The 22899-nt window shown below is 38.2% G+C and overlaps 3 protein-coding genes across 9 annotated transcripts; 2 read left to right on the top strand and 1 right to left on the bottom strand.

Annotated features, from left to right (window-relative positions):
- Nucleotides 1-128: 128 nt before the first annotated feature.
- LOC112289581 (peptidyl-prolyl cis-trans isomerase PASTICCINO1) lies at nt 129-7928 on the top strand. 4 transcript variants are annotated; one of them, XM_024534884.3, is made up of 21 exons: nt 129-309; nt 773-873; nt 1150-1237; nt 1700-1769; nt 2143-2240; nt 2491-2613; nt 2801-2833; nt 3158-3216; nt 3453-3537; nt 3770-3937; nt 4217-4274; nt 4586-4731; nt 5133-5230; nt 5338-5407; nt 5625-5684; nt 5865-5921; nt 6414-6482; nt 6641-6718; nt 6934-7035; nt 7175-7246; nt 7472-7928. In XM_024534884.3, exons 2-21 carry the CDS (start codon nt 815-817, stop codon nt 7757-7759), a joined length of 1881 nt encoding a protein of 626 aa, XP_024390652.1. In that variant the 5' UTR covers nt 129-309; nt 773-814; the 3' UTR covers nt 7760-7928. The 4 variants fall into 4 exon arrangements, with proteins under 4 accessions (XP_024390652.1, XP_024390655.1, XP_024390654.1 ...); XM_024534887.3 differs by having other exon boundaries at nt 170-309; nt 7185-7246; XM_024534886.3 differs by having other exon boundaries at nt 197-309; nt 750-873.
- Nucleotides 7929-11647: 3719 nt separating this feature from the next.
- Nucleotides 11648-14006, bottom strand: LOC112290050 (dnaJ protein ERDJ3B). Its single transcript, XM_024535974.3, has 2 exons — nt 13161-14006; nt 11648-12392 (listed from the first exon to the last, which is right to left on the bottom strand). The coding sequence occupies exons 1-2, from the start codon at nt 13632-13634 to the stop codon at nt 11817-11819; spliced, it is 1050 nt and encodes a 349-aa protein (XP_024391742.1). The 5' UTR covers nt 13635-14006; the 3' UTR covers nt 11648-11816.
- Nucleotides 14007-17229: 3223 nt separating this feature from the next.
- Nucleotides 17230-21984, top strand: LOC112289567 (WAT1-related protein At4g19185). Of its 4 annotated transcripts, none has more exons than XM_024534833.3 (10): nt 17230-17447; nt 17964-18153; nt 18471-18536; nt 18834-19057; nt 19442-19504; nt 19654-19770; nt 20082-20370; nt 20656-20811; nt 21136-21287; nt 21693-21984. In XM_024534833.3, the coding sequence occupies exons 4-10, from the start codon at nt 18879-18881 to the stop codon at nt 21874-21876; spliced, it is 1140 nt and encodes a 379-aa protein (XP_024390601.1). In that variant the 5' UTR covers nt 17230-17447; nt 17964-18153; nt 18471-18536; nt 18834-18878; the 3' UTR covers nt 21877-21984. The 4 variants fall into 4 exon arrangements, with proteins under 4 accessions (XP_024390601.1, XP_024390605.1, XP_090110791.1 ...); XM_024534834.3 differs by having other exon boundaries at nt 17337-17595; XM_024534837.3 differs by lacking the exon at nt 17964-18153 and having other exon boundaries at nt 17248-17447.
- The last annotated feature ends 915 nt before the right edge of the window (nt 21985-22899 follow it).

Below are 22899 nucleotides of genomic sequence, written 5' to 3' on the forward strand. Positions count from 1 at the left end.
ATGATAAGCATCCACATATGAGTTCATCTAGGTGTAATTAGTTTATCATTCGTTCGACCCACCGAACATATTAAAACGCTTCATCTATATGTCATAACTTCTGGGACTGTTGTGTACTTTTTTATGTGGAGAACACATGTTATTTAGCGTTCCCTATTCTGGGAACTGCGTCTCTCTCCACTCACACTCCCTTCATGAGACTCTTGCGATTGTGGTAACAATCACCGAAGGGTTACAAGCCTGCTATGTTAGTTATCGCTCCTTCTTCCATTGCTCTACTACCTTCACTTACACGAGATTTTGATCGAGGTACTACTTGAATCATTTACTTTCGTATTATAAATATTATTATTATCTTTATTTCAGTGTCACAAGTAATTAGAGGTTTCTGTAGCAAGTCCCGGTTGTAGACTTGCTACCAAAATGTTGGGAAATACAGTCTGAAACTTCGCATCCTTTGTCTTTTTGTAATCGTAAAAAAATTCTGCTGCAATATAGCAGCTGAAATACATGGTCATTATTAGACTTGTAGAGCTCCTCTGGCTGCGTTTGTTTTATGCTCGCGATTTTTGAGCTACCAGGTCGATTCGTTTGATTCATGCGGGATAATCGTGTACATTGATGGTTTTCATAAGTCAAGTTTTTCTTTAATCGTTTGGTGAGCTAACTTACGAGAGTAATTTATTCATTTTTATACCTTTGATCAGTCATGATGTGATAGACATTTTTGTTTGTGTGAAAACTGCAAGGATTGAGTTGTGGCTGTGATCAGTGAGGAACAGGGCCTCCTTCCTAGCCTTCATCTGCTGCGACGATGGAGGAGCTCGCCTCATCTGATGTTCCGAACAAGTTGAAGAAGAAGGAATCTAAGATGTAAGTTTTTTTTTTGATCACGACTCTGTTTTGAAGTTGCAACTATCGTTGTATTGATTGAATGTGAATTAAGAGACAACATTGGTGCACATTAAATGTTGCAAAATTGGATGGTTACATGGTTTAAATTGTTGCTGAATGTGCGATGTGAGGAAACGATGCACTTGAAATTGAAATGCACCCTAGGGTTTTGCTTCTGCGATGGTATGTGAAGATGCTGTAGAAGTGACAACGTATAGGCCTGGACGCTGATAAGATTTCGGACGCTAACTGCAGGAAGAAGAGGGTTATAACTCCAGGGGCCTTGCTGAAGGCAGTAGTAAGGTCTGGAGAGGGGACTAAACGTCCTGTAGAAGGTGATCAGGTACGTGTACATTGGGACTCAGCTTCTTTCGAGAATTATTGCAAAGTCCTGTGATTTTTATAGCAGGTCCTTCAGGGCAAAAACACTATAACGATTTCGACGGGATTGACACTTCAGGGGAAAAACAGCATTTGTGAATGTTAGTTATTCTAGCCACATAGGGCTTGTGGTGACGAGTTTCAAAAATCAGATTTATCTTTTTAAAGTGCCCTAAATAGGTGAAATAGTGGATGATGCAAGTCATTGAATCGAAGACGAGAGATGTTTCAGTACCCTGAGCATTTTGCCAAATTACGAGTGCTCATAATCTGTGGCCTATTGTCAGATACCTTTGGTCATTACAATTTTTGTGTTGATTCTAACTTGTGAATGAGATGTTCACAGATAAAACTGGTTAATAAGATTATTTTTAGATTGACAGTATCGTTTGTCTGGCTCTGATTTTGAATATTGCATGTATAGATTATCTTCCATTATGTCACACGAACAAATCAGGGAGTGGTGGTTGAGACATCGCGATCTGACTTTGGAGGTCAGTGTTTGTGTATCTCATTCTCTGGCACATCCAATTCTCAATTCGTTACGGTCTCCATTCGTGATAGTGTTGCAAAGGGAATCACTTCTTTTGTTATTACTATTTTCTGATTCTCTCACTTCACCAATTCTAGGGCTATTTCTTAAAGGCTTCAAATCTAGCCTGAAGAATTTATTTAACGCATAGGAGTCTTCAGTCAGTGGCTGCATGGTCTTATATCCTATTTAGTTATAGCAGCATCATTCAGGATACGAATCAGTTCCTGTGCTTGAAGAGAGACTGTTCGCGAGTGAATTCTTGGCTGTCAGTTTTGAGGACAATTTTACAGTTCTCTTATCCGAATCATAAGTCTACCACGTGACTGTTGTAGGAAAGGGAGTTCCTCTTAGACTTGTTCTGGGAAAAAGCAAAATGATTGCTGGATGGGAGGAAGGCATCACCACCATGGCCAAAGGTGAAATAGCTATGGTAATATTTTTATAACTTTCCTCTCAAGTGAATATTTTTTCTTTTCATGCAAGTTGCCCAGTCCTAGTGATGGTTATTGTGTGGCCTTTCCACATCAATCTTGTAGGTTTCGGAACAAGCAAGGAAGACTCACGACCACGTATTATCACCTAGTGTATGTGCTTTCATTCTGTTCAACATCGGCGGTGTATTATTTGAGATCATGGACATTGGGTGATCCCTGTATAATTCCCCCAATTTGTGTGTGCAGCTGAAAGTGCAACCTGAATTACATTATGGTGACCCGGAGTGTCCTGTACCAGTGCCCGAGAACTTTCCAGTTTCTGATGAGCTCCTTTACGAAGTGGAGTTGTTCAACTTCTGTAAGGCGAAGGTACCTTAAATTGACAGTTTTATCTCCCTTTCTGATTGATTGCTATCAAAGAAAGTGTCTGTATGAATCTTTGTTTTGCGTTATCTTTTTGGCAACGTAAGAGGTTATGTGCAGTTTTTTGGTTAAGTTCCCTCAGATAATTTCTCATGTATAGTTTACTTCTACCATTTCCTGTTGTCTTGTGTAGATTATCACAGAGGATCTTGGTGTGACAAAAGTGGTACGCATCACTCATTTGACATGGATCCATTTCACAATTCTAATTAAACCTTTCACCTGGCTCAGAAGGCCCACGCCTTTGGGTAAATGGCATGTGTCACAAAAATGTATTGAAGTCATGTAGACATATGACTATTTCAATATTTCTTTGTTTGCGTTGTATAGATGGTGATAGCTTCGTCATTTTTGTAGAATTAAATATGATCTGATGCTCTTTACTAATATGCATGATCGTGACTAAGTTTAAGTTGATAACAGAGACTAATGTGAGAACATTATTGCCCAGTTGAAGTTCTGACAGTGCTTGCTGACGGTATCTGTACAGGTCTTAGAAGAGGGTGAGGGCTGGGAAACTGCAAGGCCTCCGTACGAGGTGAAGCTTTGGTAAGTGATCTAAACTGGGTAGATGAAGTTAATCATATTTTGGATTTTTGGCGGTTGATGTTCGTAAGTCACTTAAGTAGTCCATTCGCTAGTATTGCGACGATATATTGTTTATCCGATCATATATAATACAATTGCCTGTGCTTGTGCTGGTGAGATTGGTATGACCGAAAATTGTGTATCCTATTTATCCAAATGAATGATTCAATAGATATTCTTGATATTTGCTTGAACAGGATTACAGGCCGGATCTTAGGTGGGTCCACATTTTTTACTCATAAAGAGTGCGATCCCATTCATGTTGAATTCGGCAAGGAACAGGTGAGCGACAATGTGGAGCATTGTTTGCAGTATACAGAGTTTGTATGGATGTAAGGATTAAGCATCATAGAGTCTTTTTTTGATACCTCTGTTCAACGTTAAAAGTATTTCTCTCAACAGTCAAGCTGAGATGCAACCACTTCGGATCAAGTTTCTCACTTTCAGGCATGCGTGATAATCAACATGTAAAAAGAGCTTAGCTTAGTGTATTAGTCTTGCTTTGCTATTGCAGTTGCCAGAAGGACTTGAGAAGGCAGTCGGCACTATGACGAGGAAAGAAAAGTCAATTATCTACATTTCAAGTTCATACTGTACGAATTCTTCAAATGCATACAAATTGAATATATCTCCTCAAGCGCAAGAACTAGAATTTGAAGTGCAGTTGGTGCAGCTCATTCAGGTAAGAAAATCCATGCCTAAAACAGTTTTAACTTTCTTTCATTACCATGTCTCTCGGAAATTTTGAAGCGATCACCTGGTGCATCTCTTCTTTGGTGTTCTAAAGCTCTTATTAGCTTTAAATTCAGGGACATTTCTAAGATTTTCCAAGATGTCAATATAGGCTCAGAGTATGATTGTTAATTTTTCTTTTGCACTGTAAGAGTTACTCCTAGATATGAGAAGGGCTTTCTCTTGTATGAGAATCGCTTGTCTCACATGCAATTTTTAACTGTAACAGGTAAGAGACATGTTTGGAGATGGAGGATTGATTAAGAGACGCCTGCGAGATGGACTAGGTTGGTTACCTGAACTTTAACTCGTCCTGGTAGATGAAATACTTGTGTCAGGATGTTCTCAAGAAATCTTGGCAACTCTGTTGAAAAAATCTCTTTGTGCTACTTTGCCAAGTTCAATAATTAAGATCATCCATTCAACCCTATCAGTATTCAAACTTTAAGCAAAAAGCTACATATATATTAACTTCCTATCTTAGGTGCTGAAATGGGTGTGTTGAAGAAGGGTGGCCAGCACGCTTAGAGTATGTGTCCTCTAACAGTAACAGTGTTCTTTAGAGTAGCTGTAATGAAGTGGGCTGTTATTTGGACAGGTGAATTTCCTGTGGACTGTCCTCTGCAAGATAGTGTGCTTAGAGTCCACTATAAGGCTATGCTACCTGATGATGGCGGCAGAATATTTATTGACACCAGAAGTAATGGAGGGGAGCCTGTTGAGTTTGCTTCTGGTGAGGGTGTGGTACGTGGTCTTATATGCTCTTTTCTTTTTTTTCTTTTTTTCCTGATATAATAGTCATCATAGACCTGGATTCGATGTTGTTTCCTCTTTTTGCTAACCCTGCATTAGATGTGATGCTGTGGCTTGAATTGGGTTTAAGGATAAGATGTTGAGTTCATCCTTAAATGCTCTTGGTCAATTATACACTGAAATCCCAACGTCCGGCCCTAGAAGGATTATGATACTGGATGGTTTGATGTCATGGATTAGTATTAGCTTGGAAATACCCCGCAATCTGCAATTTAGTGTATTCGTGCTTCTGGATTTCAGTCTAGCTCAGCATACTATCCTTTGTGTAAATAAAAAAATTATTAAAAAGATGTTACTTACATCAAATTTTCTGTTCTATCATTATTCTTCAGGTACCAGAGGGACTTGAGGCAAGTTTGAGGTTGATGCTTCCGGGGGAGCTTGCACTGATCAACAGCGTCTCTAAGTACGCATATGACAAATTTCAAAGGTAGGGAAATGAGTTTCCTTCTAATGATTATACAATTATTCTGGAAGTTCTAACTTGTTCAAGCTTGGAGGGAGCTCCTTCTGAATGCTTAAATTGCTGGTGTGCAGGCCAGAGAGTGTTCCAGAGGGAGCTTCAGTCCAATGGGAAGTGGAATTACTGGAATTTGAGAGTGCAAAGGTGAGATCTTAAAATTCACAATAGTATTGCTATCTTGCTACATAACTCTCCATGCCACTCTTATTTCTGTAACTATCAAAATTCATATGTAGATCTGCCATGCCCTAGGTGTCCTACCTGTGATTTTATCATAAAACTCACAGAAATCAAGCAGATGTGGTCTGCGCAGTTGTTGTTGATAAAGTTTCACCTGGGATGATTTTCGTTGACATATCAGGATTGGACGGGCCTTAATTTTCAAGAGATCATGGCTGAAGCTGATTCCATAAAGACCACAGTAAGCCCTCTGGCTCATCTAGTGCATTGTTATGTTTAAAATTTTGTAAAGAACGTGAGGTTGCTTTGTAGTGATTTCCACTGTTATAGAGCTGGGTAGGTTGTGCATAAACTACCCCTATAGTTTTTAACAGGATGGCGGCTTCAGGCATGATGTTGATTATTTCGTTACATTTTCCAGGGTAACCGGTTATTTAAGGAGGGCAAGCACGAGCTGGCTAAAGCTAAGTACGAAAAGGTAATTTATTGCCTCGTGTTAGAAACAATTCAACTTTTTAAGTTAGTTTGGTTTTGCAAAATATTCTTCATTAGCAGTTAACAATCAATTGCAATATTGTCTTAAAGTGAAGGAATGCTGAATTTTATGGTTTTGTCGAAACTGGCACCAACTTGCATTGCATTTGTTGTTTCAGCTGCATTTGCATGAACTGATAATTGACATGATCAGTCGTGTCTGCAACTTCCTGTTTGTTATCGGCTAAAGTAGTGGTTGAAACATGTGCGAGACCCCAGGACTTTTGTGGATGTGAAACGACTCGAGGAGTGTCTTCCTATTTTAGGATTTCTTTTTTTTGTCGGAATCTTAATACTGTTCCTGTGACTTGCTATCAAATGTAGGATTGTAAAGCTCTATCTTATGTTTTAAGCTGACATGGTTTGGTATTGATATTCTCACCTTTGAATGAGCTAAAGACATATGACATCTTTTCCACTTTTGTATTTCCGACAGGTGTTGAGGGATTTCAGACATGTAAACCCTGGCAGTGATGAAGAAGCAAAGGAACTACAAGACACCAATGTAAGGATCATATACCTTGAAGATTTCAATGTTGATCCTAGAGTACTGAATTTCAAATTTTCACTGCCGATCACGAATTATGACCATAGATGTACGTAAGTTTGCCACATGATTAGTGCAAAATATCACCGCTAAGTGTGATGTGGGTCTTGTTTCAGAACGCACTGCAGCTTAATGTAGCAGCTTGTTATCATAAACTCCATGAGTACATCAAATGCATAGAAACATGCAACAAGGTAAGCTCCCTAAATATATCCTGAGTCACACCGTCGGCCTAGTTTAATACCTAATCATATATGTACGCTTGTTAACATTAGATTTAAAGCCTATTTTTGTGCAGAAGAGAGAGCTTGAATTAAATTATTGCTTCAGTAAGCATCAGTTTCTTCTTCTTTTCCACACTTAAGCTAATTAGAGGTAGCTAATAGTTTGAGGTTCCTCTGAATAATAGGTGCTAGAAGGTAACCCGCATCATGTCAAAGGGTTATTTCGCCGAGGAACTGCTTACATGGAAACGGGGGACTTTGATGAAGCTAGAGCTGATTTCAAGCAGGTTTATTCAATCTCTTGTCATGATGTTAGCCTTTCGAATTAGTCCCCATAAAAGAGGTTATATCAAATACCATTTTTGGATATTCGGCGTGCATAGATCTAGAAGTGAGAAGGTTTCCACTAAACCTCGCTTTTGGCAGATGATAACAGTTGACAAGGCTGTCACAGTTGATGCAACTGCTGCTTTACAGAAGCTCAAGCAAAAAGAACGGGTATGTTATCAGCAGCTAGGCACAGTTATCCTTGAAACTCTCATGAATAAATAAATATCGAGCCAAACACTATCGAGTAAAACGTTACATATCTGCATATATCTTTTGGTTGTTCTTATATCCTAGGTTTTGTTTATCGATATACTATTAGAGAGCTTGGATTCTTCAAAGATTGTCCTTTTTACAGCTTTTAATTTTCACCTGTGATACCTGTTATTACCGTAGGAAGCTGAGCTGAAAGCTAAGAAACAGTTCAAAGGGCTATTTGACTTAAAACCTGGAGAACTCTCTGAGGGGCTAGAAGAGGTAAAGCCCGTAAGCGAAATCCATGAGAAGACTGTTGTCAACGAGGAACTTCCGATAGCATCTATGGATCAACATCAACACTCAAAGCACGAAACAGAGGAAGGGAGCCATGAATCGCCCAGGGCAAGCAGCCGATTGTTAAGACTTCTGAAAGGTGGAGAGCACCTGATAAGGACAGTCACTTTTGGGAAGTGTACGATTCTTTAATTTTTCATATTGCTACTGCTAGGATCTCCCCTTTTTACTGTACTGGTGACTACCTTATGCTCATTTACATTTCTAAGCCGTTATAGCTGTTATTAACCATTCGATAATGTACTATGAACAATATTCCACTAGCGTTTTATGGCTATTTTTCATTAAGTCCTTCTAAGCATTACACAGCTCAACCTTTCACTGCTTTGCCGTATTTTATACCAGATAGGTTCAGTCACAACAATGTACACACATATGAAATCAATCATGCACGCAGAGGACTAGTTGCAGAAAGCAATTTAGAAGCCTCTCACTAACGGCCCTGATGATTCAATTGTAGAGTTCAAAGAAAAGCGAAAGAAAACATAAATTATGGAAGGTTGAGAGGATGTTTTGCTAGTGCACTGCTGTGTTGGACAATCGAGCTTGAAAGCTACTAATCAAATTTATTACAATCGTTTAATAAAAAATTGTGCCCTTCATATGTTACTATTAACACACGAGTTCAGCCAGACTTGTGCAAGCTTGGGATCCATCCTTGTGGGCTATTGAGAGAACCGAACTGGCATTTTGCTGCTGCTCTGAACTACTATTTTCTGGCGTTTTGCAGTCAGCATAAGACTCGTTCTTTTTACCGAATGAGTTGCAAGGTCCACAACAGCTGCGTCCTCCGTCATCTTTTACTTAAATTACTCTTAAAGGTCACACACTGTGAATTATTATTCTTACTAATTTTTTAGTAAGTAAAAAATAATGTGAACAAATGAAAAAAAAATTATTTTAACATACATTTAGCAGTAGTTTTTAATTGTATAGTACACTAATCTAGGTTATGAAAAACTAATGTACATCACCTCATGTGTCATATTTAGCATTATTATGGTTTTTGAAGATAATGTGCTTTGATCCACACTTCCAAGTCCTAGATAGCATGATGTTTAAGTAATAGTGCATTTTGTAATACAAAGGGGATTGCATTGGTTATATCGTGAGAGAAAAAACTAAATAAGGATTGTAAGAGTATGTCAATTATTATAATTTAAACTTTGCATATTAAAACATAAAGAACCAATCTTTAGCAATATAAATTTAGGTTTTTAAAGCCACAACTCAATGTTGTTAAAACCACATCTCCCTTGCCATCTCATGATTGATTTTGTCCATCTTCCATTCTTAGTCATATCCCCCCCTTCTACCCACCTCCCTTGAGAATGAGGGAGGGGAATTAAGACAAGGAACTAGGAACAAGAGATGGACGGAATCAATCATGAGATGACAAGAGAGAGTATGACATAGGGATGTGGCTTTATTAACTCCTCAAATTTATTACATTTATTGTTTATAAAGTAAAACAAATTTCAATTCTAATATGAAAATTGAATTTATTTTCATTCTATAAAATCTATAATTTTTTCATATGACTTCAAAAAAAAAAAAAAAAAAAAAAAAAAACTTTATTTAAATACTTATAATGAAGAAAACATGTGATAATCAAATACAATAGTAATGATGCAAGCTTACAACTAAAGTGTTTTAGTAAAGTAGAATAGAAAGGTTGCTATGTAATAAGATATTTAGTTGATAAATATGCTTTAAGATTAAAGACTATTATTATAATATATTCTTATAATAAAAAAACTAATATTGTATTCTTCTCTTGCAAAAGAAAATGAAATGTTGTAAATCTATTGATGATGAATTTTTATAATAATCTAAAAGAACAATACATTGAATATAGGAATTAAAAAAAAAAAAAAAAAAAAAAAAAAAAAAAAAAAAAAACTATTGCATTATAAATATAACTTACATTTTAATATCCTATATTGATTGAAGAAGAAATAAGTAGACAGAGCACAAGTATCATTCAAATATTCTTTGAATAAAGAAATAATAGTCAATATATTTATTAAGATGCTTCCAAAAGAAATTGTTTTTAAATTTAAAATAGAAAAATAATTTACCTATGAAAGTAGAGTATACACTGCATAATATATTTTATATGTACTATATCTTGGATTTATTCAATTATGGTTTTTGTAATATAAAACTTCAACAAGCATGAAAAAATAACTTTGAGACAATTTAGTAAATTCTTTTCTTTTTCTTTTGTAATATGGACTTTTTTGAAGTAATTTTGAGAAATTCAAGCAATTTGGACAAAATTTAGGTATTTTTTTGCTATATTCTAGAAAGAATAGATTAATTAACAACTATCAATATACTTAAATTCCTAAAATATAAATCATAGCAATTCAAATATAAATAAATTATTCTTGATATATTTTTATATTTTTATATTTTTTCTAAATAAAATTATTTTTTAGACTATTTCAAAGTATATACATTTTGCAACTAATAAAAAATTTTTGTAAATAATTCATTTATAATATGTTATGATTTTATTATTTCTTTTTTTCTAATTGCCAATAGAGAGTCTATTTTGATTATATTCTTGCCAATCACACTTGCTTGAACTTAGAATCCTTCTAAGCTTAATTTGAGTTGGCCCACATATCAATTATGGTTAGGATTCTTATATCTTTGTAAAGAGATTTGATTATTTAAATGAAAGACTCCTTCAAAAAATCAATTATGAAAATAAATGTCATGAGTGTTAAAATATTTAAATATGTATGTGTTATTTTTACATATGTGTTTTTTGACAATAAGTAAGGAAAAAAAATAGTATTAATAAAATCTATTTTATTATCACGGCAGTTTGCAAACATTACCAATGTTCTTTTATATTTAAAAAAATTCAATATTAAAACATTTAGCTATTTTTGTCAATCTGTATCAATCATCAATTCAAGTAGAAGTCTTCTAATATTGACATAAAAACTGACATAATATTGACTTGATTCACAACAATGGAAAAAAGGAATGTTCCAGGGACCAAATATAGTTATGAAAGTTTATTCATAACAATTTCCATTGAATTTTACATAGTGAAAGAAACTATTCTAATGCAACTCACGTCTCTGGATTTGGTAATACTTTTCCTTTATAGTGTCTAAAGCTGTTGTAATCAGAGCTGGTCTGATTATGAAAGAAGCTCGGATGCGGTGCCACACGAGCCAAGCGGTTCGAATAGATTAGTAACCTTAACTTGTATAGCTCATTCCGAAGCTCTTGCAGATAATGGCCACACAGATTCATGTGTTTTGTTAATACAATGAATGGCTTATTAACTGGTGACTGAAGGACGAAGGCCAGTCAGTTTCGTAGTCTGTGTAAGAGTGGTTGAAAAGTTTTCATGGTCGTGTTAGAAAACTGCCGTTTACAGATTGGTTGCTGCGCATGGTTGCGCTACTGTAGGGGTGGGGCCAAGAGGAGATTAAAAGTTGACTTCAAAACAGCATCAGGATTGACAGTTGGTTGGGTATTTACATTGACAGTTTCTCTTCGCCTTCTGCCCATGGAAACTAATTTTGATGCATTGAAATTTGAGCTTCCCCTCTTCGTGTGAAGGTGCTGGGACAACCCACTTTTCTATCCATGAGAAGAATGAACTTTACTACTTGGTTTCAAATTGGCCTCTACTCCTAGTGTAGAGAAGCCCCAAGCATCAAACATTTCATCTGCTTGAGTACAGAGAGGAACCCAAAGTAAGAACTATTTTCAGGACATATTTACATCACATAATTACATCAAAGCTGTTAAACCATCAGTTAATAAGAAATTCTTCGATGACTCAGTAGAGGGTGCATCACACCTCACTGGAGAAATGAAAACTAGTGTAGGCGAAAATTCATCGCTTCTCTATCTTGCCATTTCCATCAGTGTAGAGATTCGGAGTATAAATCTATCAGAAAGCAACTTGATTCACTAGGAAGCAAGTAAAGATATTAACTACTGGGAAATTCCATCAATACACATTAAACGAAGGAATGGAGAATGTTCAAAAACAAATTAACTACTTCCACCATTGTATTAATGAGATGGTTAACTTTGCAGGTACAAAAAAGAGCTCAATTGATTTCTACAAAGTTCTATAAATGGAATACTTGACCACAAGAGAAATAAACTGGTTCACATTACCTATTGGAATCAAGTACTGGCAACCTAATTAGGATCCTAATGTCTTTGATATAACAGACTTTTGCTCGTCTGACAATGATGATGGAAAAACGACCTCAAACGTAACAAAAAGGTTGCCCTTCTTGTTACTTTCAAACAATGGCATGCCTTCTCCTGGAAATTTTCTAACTTCTTTGGGTTTCGTAACTAGATTACTTCCAACATCTACTTTGTGACCATCAAGATGATCGATATTTTTTTTGAAACCCACGAGTGATTCTAAAAGTGTTAAGGTAACTGTTACATGAAGATCATTTCCCTCTCTACGAAATCGACTGTGAGGTTTAGTGCGAACAATGAACTTCAGGTCTCCAGGCTCTCCATCAATGATAGGTTCTCCATCTTCATAAAAGATAATTTCTTGGCCATCCCGCATTCCTTTCTCAATATCTACCGTTAAGAATTGGCCAACGCGCTCAAACTTCACGTTGGGGCACTCCTGACAGACCTGCTCTGTGTACTGTTGATACATCCCAGGTCCAATCTGTCGATGAACAACTTTGTTCTTGCAGTTACATCTACGCTTTCCAGAAGCGGGCTTCACCACGTTCTTATCCCTCCATACCTGAAAGTACCACCACAGTATACTTATAAGACTAATACAGTAGGCGCACAAAGTACAAAGAACCAACAAAACCACGAGAATTTACTCATATTATATGAGGAGAACTACATCCTATGCTTTGCATATCACTCACTTAGAAATCCAAATGAACCCTAACGAGAAAGCTCTAATAACTAGCTGAAGAAAGCTTGCAAAAAATACAGACAAGTTGATATAATTAACCTTCTAGTGAATTAATAGCTGCATGATAAAATATAATCACTCTAGACTACTTGTGGAAGGAGAATGTAAAATGCGCTGCTGATGGTCTCGAGAAATAATGATTTCAATCTGTCCTTGTTCCAACCACGCTAAAGAGCACTCATGAGTCTTCAGTGTTTTCGTTCATAAATGATGATCAACCGAATCGTTGGCTAACCTAGACACGTTTAATTCTCAACTTGGCGTTTACGAGACACACAGACCCGTTTGCTAGCATGCAATCCTAACCCATGTAATCGAGCGATAAAATCAGCAGGGAACACCAGCAAGCGAGGGATGCGTTCATTAACCTACGCTCCAAAATGCGAAGGACTACCTTACCCCTACAGCTCCAAGGCAGGCACGCAAGGAGCATGCTGAGCACCTTCTACGTGCTAAATGTGAATTATCAGATGAGGGTTGATTGAGGCAGGTTATCGAAATTTAGAAACTTAAACGACTAGAAGCTAGCGTAATGAAGCGTAAGAGGTGAGTGGGAAGAAAAACCGAATAGGAATGTATTCTGACCTGGTATGAATTTCCGACGTAGAGATCTTCCAGTGTGGCATATATTTCAACCAACACATCTTCTCCCTTAGGAGTTCTTTCCTCCTCTTCCTCCTCGCCGCCAAACCGAAATCCTCCCCCAAAAAATTGTGAAAAAATATCTTGACCAAATCCTCCACCACCGCGGCCACCCCCCTGTTGATGCTCTCTCAACCCTTCCTCACCGTACTGGTCATAAATCCCTCGCTTCTCTTTATCAGAAAGAACCTCATACGCATTATTTATCTCTGCAAACTTCTTAGTCGCTTCTTCATTTCCAGGATTTTTGTCAGGATGAAACTTCAAAGCCAACTTACGATACGAACGCTTAATCTGGTCGTCTGAGGCCTGCCTCGAAACTTGAAGAATGTCATAGTAACTTTTCCCAGCGGAAACTAACTCTACAACTGAAACCGAGAAAAGAAGCAAGAACACGGAAACCTTCCCGATCCACATTGGGAATTCCGATGAAGCGAAAACCTAATCGTCGCACACACCACCAAAACGAAGATAAACAGCTACAATATGTCTCCACCAGAATGTGCCCTGGAATTCGACCCTGAAACCAGTTCACCAAAACACATCGAGGACAGATCTGCACCAGAGAGGTCACAACCTCTTAACTCATCTGGATTCCAAATTTTACTCAAAAGCTTCCCAACACGCAGCGCCAGCTACAAACCAGATCGCGGAAAGGCTGACGAAATGCTCCCACCACCGCACAAAGCTCCTTACAATGCCACCTGATTGCATGGACTGGAGAGCGCGCAGCTGCAATCACAACCAAACGCTCTCGTAGTAGCTGATCGCCATAGCCTTGACAACACTCGAGCTCCGACTGAGCTTCAGTCAGTGCGCTAGGGTTCAACTCGCGGGGACAGGAATGCAGAGAACACGTTCCCAATAGTGCCCATAGTGTTCCCACTCTTCCTCGCCGTCCACGTAATCGGACCTTTTTCTTCCAATCAGGACGTGCCATGTCATTCTCATGGTTCGCCAGTTGTAGGGTAGGAATGCCCAGTCACGTATTCATCCGTTTGGATTACGTTCATCCGTTGTTTATTTCGTCCCGCACCATTTTTGTGGCGTGTGGGGGAGAGTTTGTTGGCTGGTGACAGATTCCATAGTTGATTGATGATTTCCTGATTGAACACGGTTGCCGGAATTTGGTTCCCCTGTACTAACCCTGAATGTCGATATTAATATATATATAGATTTAATGTGCGATGGTCGAATGTGTGTAGAGTATGTTGATGTCTATTCACTTGTACCATATTGAGTAGTTAATGCTCACACCAAAATTATACACTTTAATCACATGTATTCCATCAAATTTAGTAGAACTGAACGTCAATGAGCATCGTTACAAATTACCTTAATTCTCATGCAAACACACACACACACACACACACACACATATATATACATATATATATATATAAGCATTTTTTTTTTTGACATTAGCATAAAATCCAAATTGACTGATTAAAGTCTTGGAATATTGGTAGATGATCTAAGTATAGGACTTAAATTACATGGCATTTACAGTTGCACTAATTAGAAATCCTTGCCAAATACTTTTTCAAAATTTTGATAGCATGCTAGTTTTTTTCAAAGTAAGAAATACAACGACAATCAAACACAATATTATTATTTATATGATGTTTAAATGCAGAATTTTTATTGATGACTTGAATGTTGTACAATGATGAAAAATGGACTACGAAACTCCGATTTTGACAGATAACATTGTTATAGAACAACAGGTAGGTGAATATGCTTCAACTCATTAAACATAGTGAATGAACATAGTAAATATATAGATTTGTACTGCCATTTGGAAAATACGAAACATAGTAATCATATCATTCATTAACTATGTTTCATATTTTCCAAATGACAGTACAAATCCATCTTGTTGTGAAAATACTTACATGTTTGTTGCATAAGTTCTATCTCCCTGAAAAATATAAATAAAGAACATAACATAATATAACAATTCGGTGTAAAAAATACATAACTTCGATCAGCATAGATAATATCTTGTAAACAAGTCATGATTAAGATCTTTGACACAGTTGTGAATAAATCAGTCGGATCTTAATCTAACGACAAATATGAGTATTAAATGTTCAAGTTGGGCACGTGTTTACTTTCACAAATGGGTCCCGCTAGATGCTTATCACGAAGCTAAAGTTCAAGCTCCGACAACATATTCAAATAAATAAATAAATAAACACATAATTGACGCATACAATGCATGTTTACATGATGCAGCAGACACGTCGCATTCATTTCTAATTTAAATTTTTAGGCGCTCTAACGTGTCAAACTGAATCGTGAAGGAAGGCAGATCATTGAAATGATAATTACGGATTCCGCTTCTGACGCTCGCAATACCGTCGGGGAGAAGTGGTAGCAGACGAGTCAGGAGGCGACGAAAAAAGCTGCCTCATGTGAAGGCGAAGTAACGAGTGGATGCCACAGCGAAAAGAATCTCACAAATCCTGTAAGCTGGCTGCACAAGCCTCGTTGCCTCACCGAGAATTTTGTGCCGCCAGCGGAGCCCCGCACACCAAGGAGTTAGCAAGTAAAGGCTCTCACTGACGTGATGGAGCTCCTTCGCAAGCAGCCTCTCGACAACGCAAGCGCTGGACAACTTCATGGGAGTGTGTCGAAGACAAGCTTCAAGCCCTAAAAATCAGGGCGGATGACATCTGGATGAAAAACGAATGAAACCCATGTCCCAGTCGAAGTGTTGAAATCACCATGCGTCATGTCTGTAGTGCATCAATTTTACATAGTTTCAACATAAAGTTGGAATCTTGTGTGGTGAATTTATGAAAAAGGGTGTACAAGTTGTAGATCAATGGATATTGACAAATGTAAAGTTTAGATTGAAAGTGACTATGAACATATTTGATATTTTACTGTCTAACAAAAACATGTAATTTCAACATTGTTTTTGAAATATGTGTTGAAATTGCAAGTTGATATTATTATTGTTAGCAAAGTTTGTATTAATTGTATTGTTGTCAAAGCTTCCAGTAACCTATTCAAAGTAATCATATGACGTATACAAAAACATATATATTTACTCAAATTTTGCATCTTTCACTCACTTGAATGTTCTCACAAACATGTTGATTAGCGCAGAAACCACATAGATAAAAAGACGTTTTAACCAAGTTCTTAAAACATTATTTTTTTTAATGTAAGATCATTAACCACAAAATATCTCATGGTTTAAATACACATCATTGATATAAAAGACATAAAAAGTATTATTATATGCAAATTATGCACCTAGTATTCATAATTAAGAAATTTTAATGCTCACATAATCATTGGACTTCACATTAATAGAATTCATGTACCAAAAATAAAAGTCATGACACATTTTATATTACTAAAATTTTAAAAATGTAACATTTTCTATGTGCAAACATTATTTGTCAAGTCTTTTGTAATGAAACACTAATTAACTTAGTAGTGTAAATATTGGATTCAATAAATTTAATGTTACAATAAATATATTTTAATACCTTACAAATACAAACACCAACATTACTTAAAGTGTTTTGAAAGATTTAATCGACAAGAGAAGAACAAACAAATTAAAACATTAGTAGTAGATATGAAGTGCCAACATAATTGTAGGAAAAGCATTCATATCAAAGGAGACCCAAGCGAGAGCATGCAAAGATACCGTCAAAGGACCAAAATAAGGGATTCTTACACAAGTCCAAAAGTTTTATGGATGCTTTCTATTCAAGGCACTAAAAGGAGTGTTTCCCAAAAATGGATTCCCCACTTCACGTTAGCATTCAAGCTCCCACACTCTCTACTCTCGCACAACAAGGACTGTCACCTTCGTTGGATTTCTGAGAGTCGAAATTTATCAATGCAATTTATTCTCATGGCATTAGCAACATTTTGAGCCTTCAAAATCCTACGTGGGCGCAAACACTGTGGATTGGACCCCGTTCACACGCGGGCAACTTGGAGGTCTTGGAATGCATCGAACGACGAGGCTCACAGCTTTGGCGCCCCTTCGTAGAATTCCATCGGCGTGGACTCCCTGCACAAGAGCGAGAGAGAGCGAGAGACCTAGCGCTGCACTGACTGCATTGCTGAATTAGTGCCCAGAGCTTGCGAGCGCTTCTACGCAGTCGGTCGGAATCCGTGGAGATCCCTTCATTCGAACGGTGCTGCGGCGGGGAACAATCAACTCGATGTTCATTTCTCGAGAGTTGGTGTTCGTACTCGGTAGGGGTTGATTGTGTGTTTGGAGTTTCATATCCCATTTAGCGATGAGAGGATCGGAGTGGTGAGTTTTTTGAGACTTGGTGTTGCTGGAATGTCTTGAGGTTCGAGGTGAGGGGGATGAGGTGATCTGTGTTTTTATACGGTGGAGGTAAACTCTCTTTCTACTTGTATGGTGTAAGGAAGGGCGTTTCGTAGTGTTAATGGTTTGTTTTTGATTGTTTTTTGTTTTGCTTTCGAGCTTCGTGAGGAATGCACGCTTTGGTGGCATTATTTTCCGGCTGTACATGTGCCGCCTCTGTTAAGTTTGTGTCGAGGACGAGAGTGCTTTTTATTGAAATTTACTTCCTGCTTTGGAGTGGTTGTAGGGATTGTGGTGAGTGACCTGGTGATTGATTATTTCGAGCCTAGCGGAGAGCGCGATTTTTTTTTTTTTTTTTTTTTTTTTTTTTTTCGTACTTCGTGAACTTCGGATTGGAAATGGCCTGAAGCAGTGGTTTTCTCTGTCATCATATTCAGAGAGATTGAAGGCGAAATCAGTAGTTTGACTATCTAATTGGAAGAACCGAGGAAGCCACGTGTGATAAAGCACGTCTAATTAGAAAGACGCCAATATCAGCATGCTGGTGTAGGGATTGTTCGGGGTCTTGAACGAGTCGCCTTGAGCGGTAATCCTGGCAGTTTGCGAATAAAGCGAGGAGATTCACAGGTGCCACTCAATTGCCGCAATAGAAATCATGAATGTATCGTGACAAGCGTTCCTTCCGCAGCAGTCATGAGTTTCAATGCTCCAAAACGTCGTCACGGAACCTATGTACTGAACATTTTCTAAATGGATGGTCCATGTCACATGCACGTCAATTACTGGGAGTCACAATTTCTTACGGCTGGGTGGCTTGGGCTGGATTCCTCTTGTCCGTCATGAATTGCATGCTGAGTCAGATGTGGAAATTTGCAGCTGAGGGATGTCCTTACTGTACCGTATACTCTAAAAGTGTGTCATTGCTGTGGGCTGAAAAATTACAGTGCAGCGGAATAAGTATGGGCCTCTGCAACTTTAAGAACAGCAAACAATAGTGTATTAGTGAGCAGGTTGGTGCCACGGCTACATCGTGTACCTCTTTGTCTTCGAAGTGCTCTTCTTTGCAGTTTATTGCAGTAGGCATTGTCGATAGTTTTATACTTGCAGCGGATTATCTCATCAGGAGTTAAATTGATGTTGCTTATCTCCTCAATATTGTTTTACTTAAACCCCGATTTGAGAATGTGTGTTGTACTATGTGCTTGGTATCTGTTGAATCCGAGGATTCGTTTCAACTTGAACATATTTTTGTAAGTAAATCTTTGAGAGCATCGTCTTGACACTTCTTCTATTAAATTGTTGCGCAGGAGCATGGTTTAGGAGCACAACCGCAGACGCTTGGGAATAGAGCAATGGCTGGAGACGCATGGAAGCCCCACGCGGCATTGGTCTTAGTGCAGCTAAATTATGGCGGGTACCATGTAATTACAAAATTAGCGTTGAGTGTGGGGCTCAATCAACTGGTCTTCTGTGTGCTGCGAGACCTGGTTGCACTGTCGATTTTGGGGCCGCTGGCATATTATTCTGAAAAGTACGTCCAAGTTCAGAAACCTTTTGTCATCGTCGTTCTTGTAACATTTCTGGAGGAATCTTCCTCATCACACGAAAACAGTTGTCGAAGAATTTGTAATTCGAGCAAAGTTGTGTCACTTTAGCCGATAATTTGAGTGAGTCGTTAATACATCTTGCTACTGTTGTATATCACGTGCATCATTATTGGAGATGATTCTTGACGTATCTTCTATGCGAATCACAGCTGAAAGCATTTGTATAAGCGTGATCTCAGCACTGAAGTTCGAGTATTAATAGTTATCTTTGCTTCGAGCCCATTAATCGCGAATAATCGTGATTCCCCTCTTGCTCTTTTGAATTTCACAGTGATTTTAATGTTTCTTTTTGTCCCTTGCAAATGAAGGAGGGTACGACCGCCGATGTCAATCTACTTCTTATTTTCCTTCTTTTTCCTCGGGTTAACAGGGTGAGTCCACTCTTCTCAAAGCACTACCATATTTTAGTTCTTTTCGTTAAATATTGTGTTTGTGATATAATGGCGAATCTTAATGAATCAATGAGGAATTCTTTAAATCCTGTGTTCTGAGGTATGATTCTGTTTTTTTGAATTTTCAGGATCTTTGCGAATCAGTTACTTTTTACGCTGGGGCTCAACCTCACATCACCATTTTTTGCTGCTGCTACGCAGCCTCTTATTCCTGTGTTCACTTTCTTACTAGCGGTATTGCTCCGGTCAGTTGCCATCTTTGATGAATTTTTTTTTATCTTACCTTGAAAACTCGATAAAGCATGGGAAATGAGACCTCGAGGGTATGAAGCAAATATGTTCGATTGAGAGAGGGATGTTGTGTACAATGAGCATTTATTAATTCGTGGTGGTTGTAACCTTCTTCTCTTGCGATGTGCTGGTAATTGTGTTAGTCTTATTACTTGTGTTGGATATACTTAAACTATCAGTTCGGAAAATATCGCCTTGTAGATTCTTGTATGAAGTTGCAGCTTCTTATTGATCGTACGTAGAATGGCATGTTATGATTCAACAGAACAGAGACTGTGCACTGGGGACGAGCAGATGGCAGAGCAAAAGTTGGTGGAGTGATAGTGTGTGTTGCTGGTGCATTATTCATGACTCTTTGCAAGGGTCCTGTTCTTCTCGGCGATGGGTTCTCTGATTTACATCTGCAAGGGATGGCTGTTGCAGGCAAACCTGCTCCCGAACCTGTTGGATGGCTTGCAGCCGTCCTGATTGATTTGGGCATTGACCTTTGGCATATTGGTGTCCTCTGCTTGATTGGTAACAGCTTGTGCATGGCTTTGTATATTGTCTTTCAGGTACTTATCTATGTTTGGTTGCTGAAGTCTGATCTCTCAATACATTTTGTAATGTCTTTTCACGCCTCTCCGTTGCGCATTAATCTTAATCGTCACGTGCTCTTACCTTTTTAGTTGTTAAACGATGCGATATTATCATTCTAAATATTAAAGCATGCAAGGTGACGTTATTCAGTAAGATATTCAACCTTGTCCTGAGAGTTGATTTATCCCGGTAGTCGATTGTGACTTACTTAATATGAAAATGGATCAAACCTTTGAGAAGATTCGTCCTCTCTGTTGCAGGCTCCATTGCTGGCCAGCTATCCTGCTAGTCTCTCTATGACAGCGTTTTCTTATGCGTTTGGGGCATGTCTTATGTCAATGACTGGATTCTTTTTTGCCAATGAACCGGCTGACTGGAACCTCACTGGTGGAGAAACTTTCGCCGTTTTTTATGCTGCAAGTGTTTCTAACCCATCCTCCTGTATTGTGTCTATTTTTTATCAGTGTCTTCGTTACTTGTAGTGCTTTGATAATTGGAAGTGTTGGTTTAAAAATTGAGATCTGTTATTCGTGATTGGAGTAATGTGAGAGTTCACTTTCAGTAAAAATTGATGACTTCATTCAAGATTGTATGCTTTCAGGTTATTTGAACAGTAAGATAACACGTTATGTTGCTAGTATTTTGCATCGACTCTCCTCTTTATTTACTTCAATAGGTTATATTCCTCATTCTATGTTAATTCAACTGCTTGGAAATAAAGGCATTTTGTGCTTTTGCAGGGAATTGTTGCATCAGCTGTGAATTATGGACTGCTTACTTACTCAAACAAGATGGTGGGGCCATCTCTTGTTGCTCTGTATATTCCTCTCCAGCCAGTCGCTTCATCAATTCTTTCTCGAATATTTTTGGGTAGTTCGCTGTACATGGGGAGGTAAGTGCTGAGACCTTGGGAAATTTCCATGTTCTCCTATAGTTTTGTATACTTTGTCTAAATATTAAATTTCTCGTCTTGTTAATAAACACGATTTGTTGTTAAAGCGAATGCTGTCTCTGAAAGCGGGGATCTATTGTCTCATTGTCAGTGAGCTCCCGGATCACTGCACCCCTACAGAGACCCAAACAAGGGATTTAGTGTTTTGAGCTTCACAAGTTGACTTGACACTCTCATTAACGAATACTGTAGCTTGGTTTGTGAGGATTTGCGTCTTGAATTGATGAAATTCTGTTCTCAGGAAGTTCAAAGTCTTCAGTCGTTTTCTGTCATATGATTCAAACTGCAGCGATATTACATTTCTTTGGATGTTGCCCTTAACATCTTGTTTGAGTGGTATTGCAGTGTCGTTGGTGGATCACTGATCGTAGCAGGCCTTTACATTGTCATTTGGGGCCGACAAGAGACTGAAAAATACATGATTACCAGTCGCCGGTCACCAAGCACCTATCCTCTGCTTGAGGTGCTTCATCACAGAGGACCTTCTATTCCTATAGGCCCTACGTTACCTAGTGCTAGATCACGGTAGTTTGCCAATGAGTAGGAGGTTTTGAGCTCATAACTGGAACTGTGAACTTCTATTGTGAGAGTGAAGTTGGAAAATTAATTCATCTAGGTAATCTTGGATTTAAAGATATTCATATCGAAGCTCATACAATGCGTTCTCTTTGCAAATTTCCCATGGTTACTGCCAGGGTAACTTGATTTCTCTTGCATGGCAGGCTTCAATAGCTGCAGGTTTGTATTGAAAGTTGTCAGGAACTTAGAGAGGAGCTATTAAGTTTTAACTTTCATAAACTGGCCGTCTGATGTAACGCTCAGGCCATGTCTAGGTTTTCATCAACTAAACTGATGGTAAACAGCTACATGCGAAGTTCGAAGTAAGCTTGTAGATTCGTGCTTTTGCAATCGTGCTTAATGGCGCATGTTTTGAGATCCTGATTCTGTGCATGATGGCCATTATTTAATAAGCCACCCTATCGTGTAGAGACGGTCCTTTTTTCTCCATTTGGTCCCTCATCTATGCTTTGGAGTTTTTGGCCTGAAGCAAATAGATCCTTTTTCCCGTTCACTCGAAGTTGGATCAGAGTCGGAACTAGTAATGGTGATTTTATAGTCTTCCTGGAAGCCAGAAAATAATGGTCTGGTCTCTCGTGTTTAATTTAGGCTGATCTATCCTTATGGACATAGTTGATTGAGATACCCGCATATTCTCTGCATCTAGGTTCTGCAGCTGGACACTCCGGCTACTATGAAGACCCAACAGCGACGAGTTCTTTTTGTGAGAGCTGATGCTAAACTGCAGACGTCTTGATATGGACTACATTTCACTATTAGGCACTCATGATTGCCATAGCCGTGTACTGTAGACACTATCATTACTTGACAGCAGAATTAGCTCTTTAAAATGAAGTGGTACAGTGCATCCACTCGGGTGGGCGTTGTTAACTAAGAAAACAATTAGTCCTCATAAACGATATCAAGACTCCTGTCCATTTTGCTAGTGTTATTAAACAAGTTCCTGACGCTCATATTATGCATTGCATGGGTT

Source organism: Physcomitrium patens, chromosome 12 (assembly GCF_059467195.1).
Source record: "Physcomitrium patens ecotype Gransden chromosome 12, ASM5946719v1, whole genome shotgun sequence".
Classification (NCBI taxonomy): Eukaryota; Viridiplantae; Streptophyta; class Bryopsida; order Funariales; family Funariaceae; genus Physcomitrium; species Physcomitrium patens.

Excerpts from the sequence above, each read along its gene's own strand:
- LOC112289567 (XM_024534833.3), top strand. The coding sequence starts at position 18,879 with ATGGCTGGAGACGCATGGAAGCCCCACGCGGCATTGGTCTTAGTGCAG. Across the intron at positions 19,058-19,441 it reads CTGGCATATTATTCTGAAAA|GAGGGTACGACCGCCGATGT; the intron begins GTACGTCCAAGT and ends TTGCAAATGAAG. Across the intron at positions 21,288-21,692 it reads AGTTCGCTGTACATGGGGAG|TGTCGTTGGTGGATCACTGA; the intron begins GTAAGTGCTGAG and ends GTGGTATTGCAG.
- LOC112290050 (XM_024535974.3), bottom strand. The coding sequence starts at position 13,634 with ATGTGGATCGGGAAGGTTTCCGTGTTCTTGCTTCTTTTCTCGGTTTCA. Across the intron at positions 12,393-13,160 it reads ACGTCGGAAATTCATACCAG|GTATGGAGGGATAAGAACGT; the intron begins GTCAGAATACAT and ends TGGTACTTTCAG.
- LOC112289581 (XM_024534884.3), top strand. The coding sequence starts at position 815 with ATGGAGGAGCTCGCCTCATCTGATGTTCCGAACAAGTTGAAGAAGAAG. Across the intron at positions 5,231-5,337 it reads GCATATGACAAATTTCAAAG|GCCAGAGAGTGTTCCAGAGG; the intron begins GTAGGGAAATGA and ends GCTGGTGTGCAG. Across the intron at positions 5,922-6,413 it reads CTAAAGCTAAGTACGAAAAG|GTGTTGAGGGATTTCAGACA; the intron begins GTAATTTATTGC and ends TATTTCCGACAG.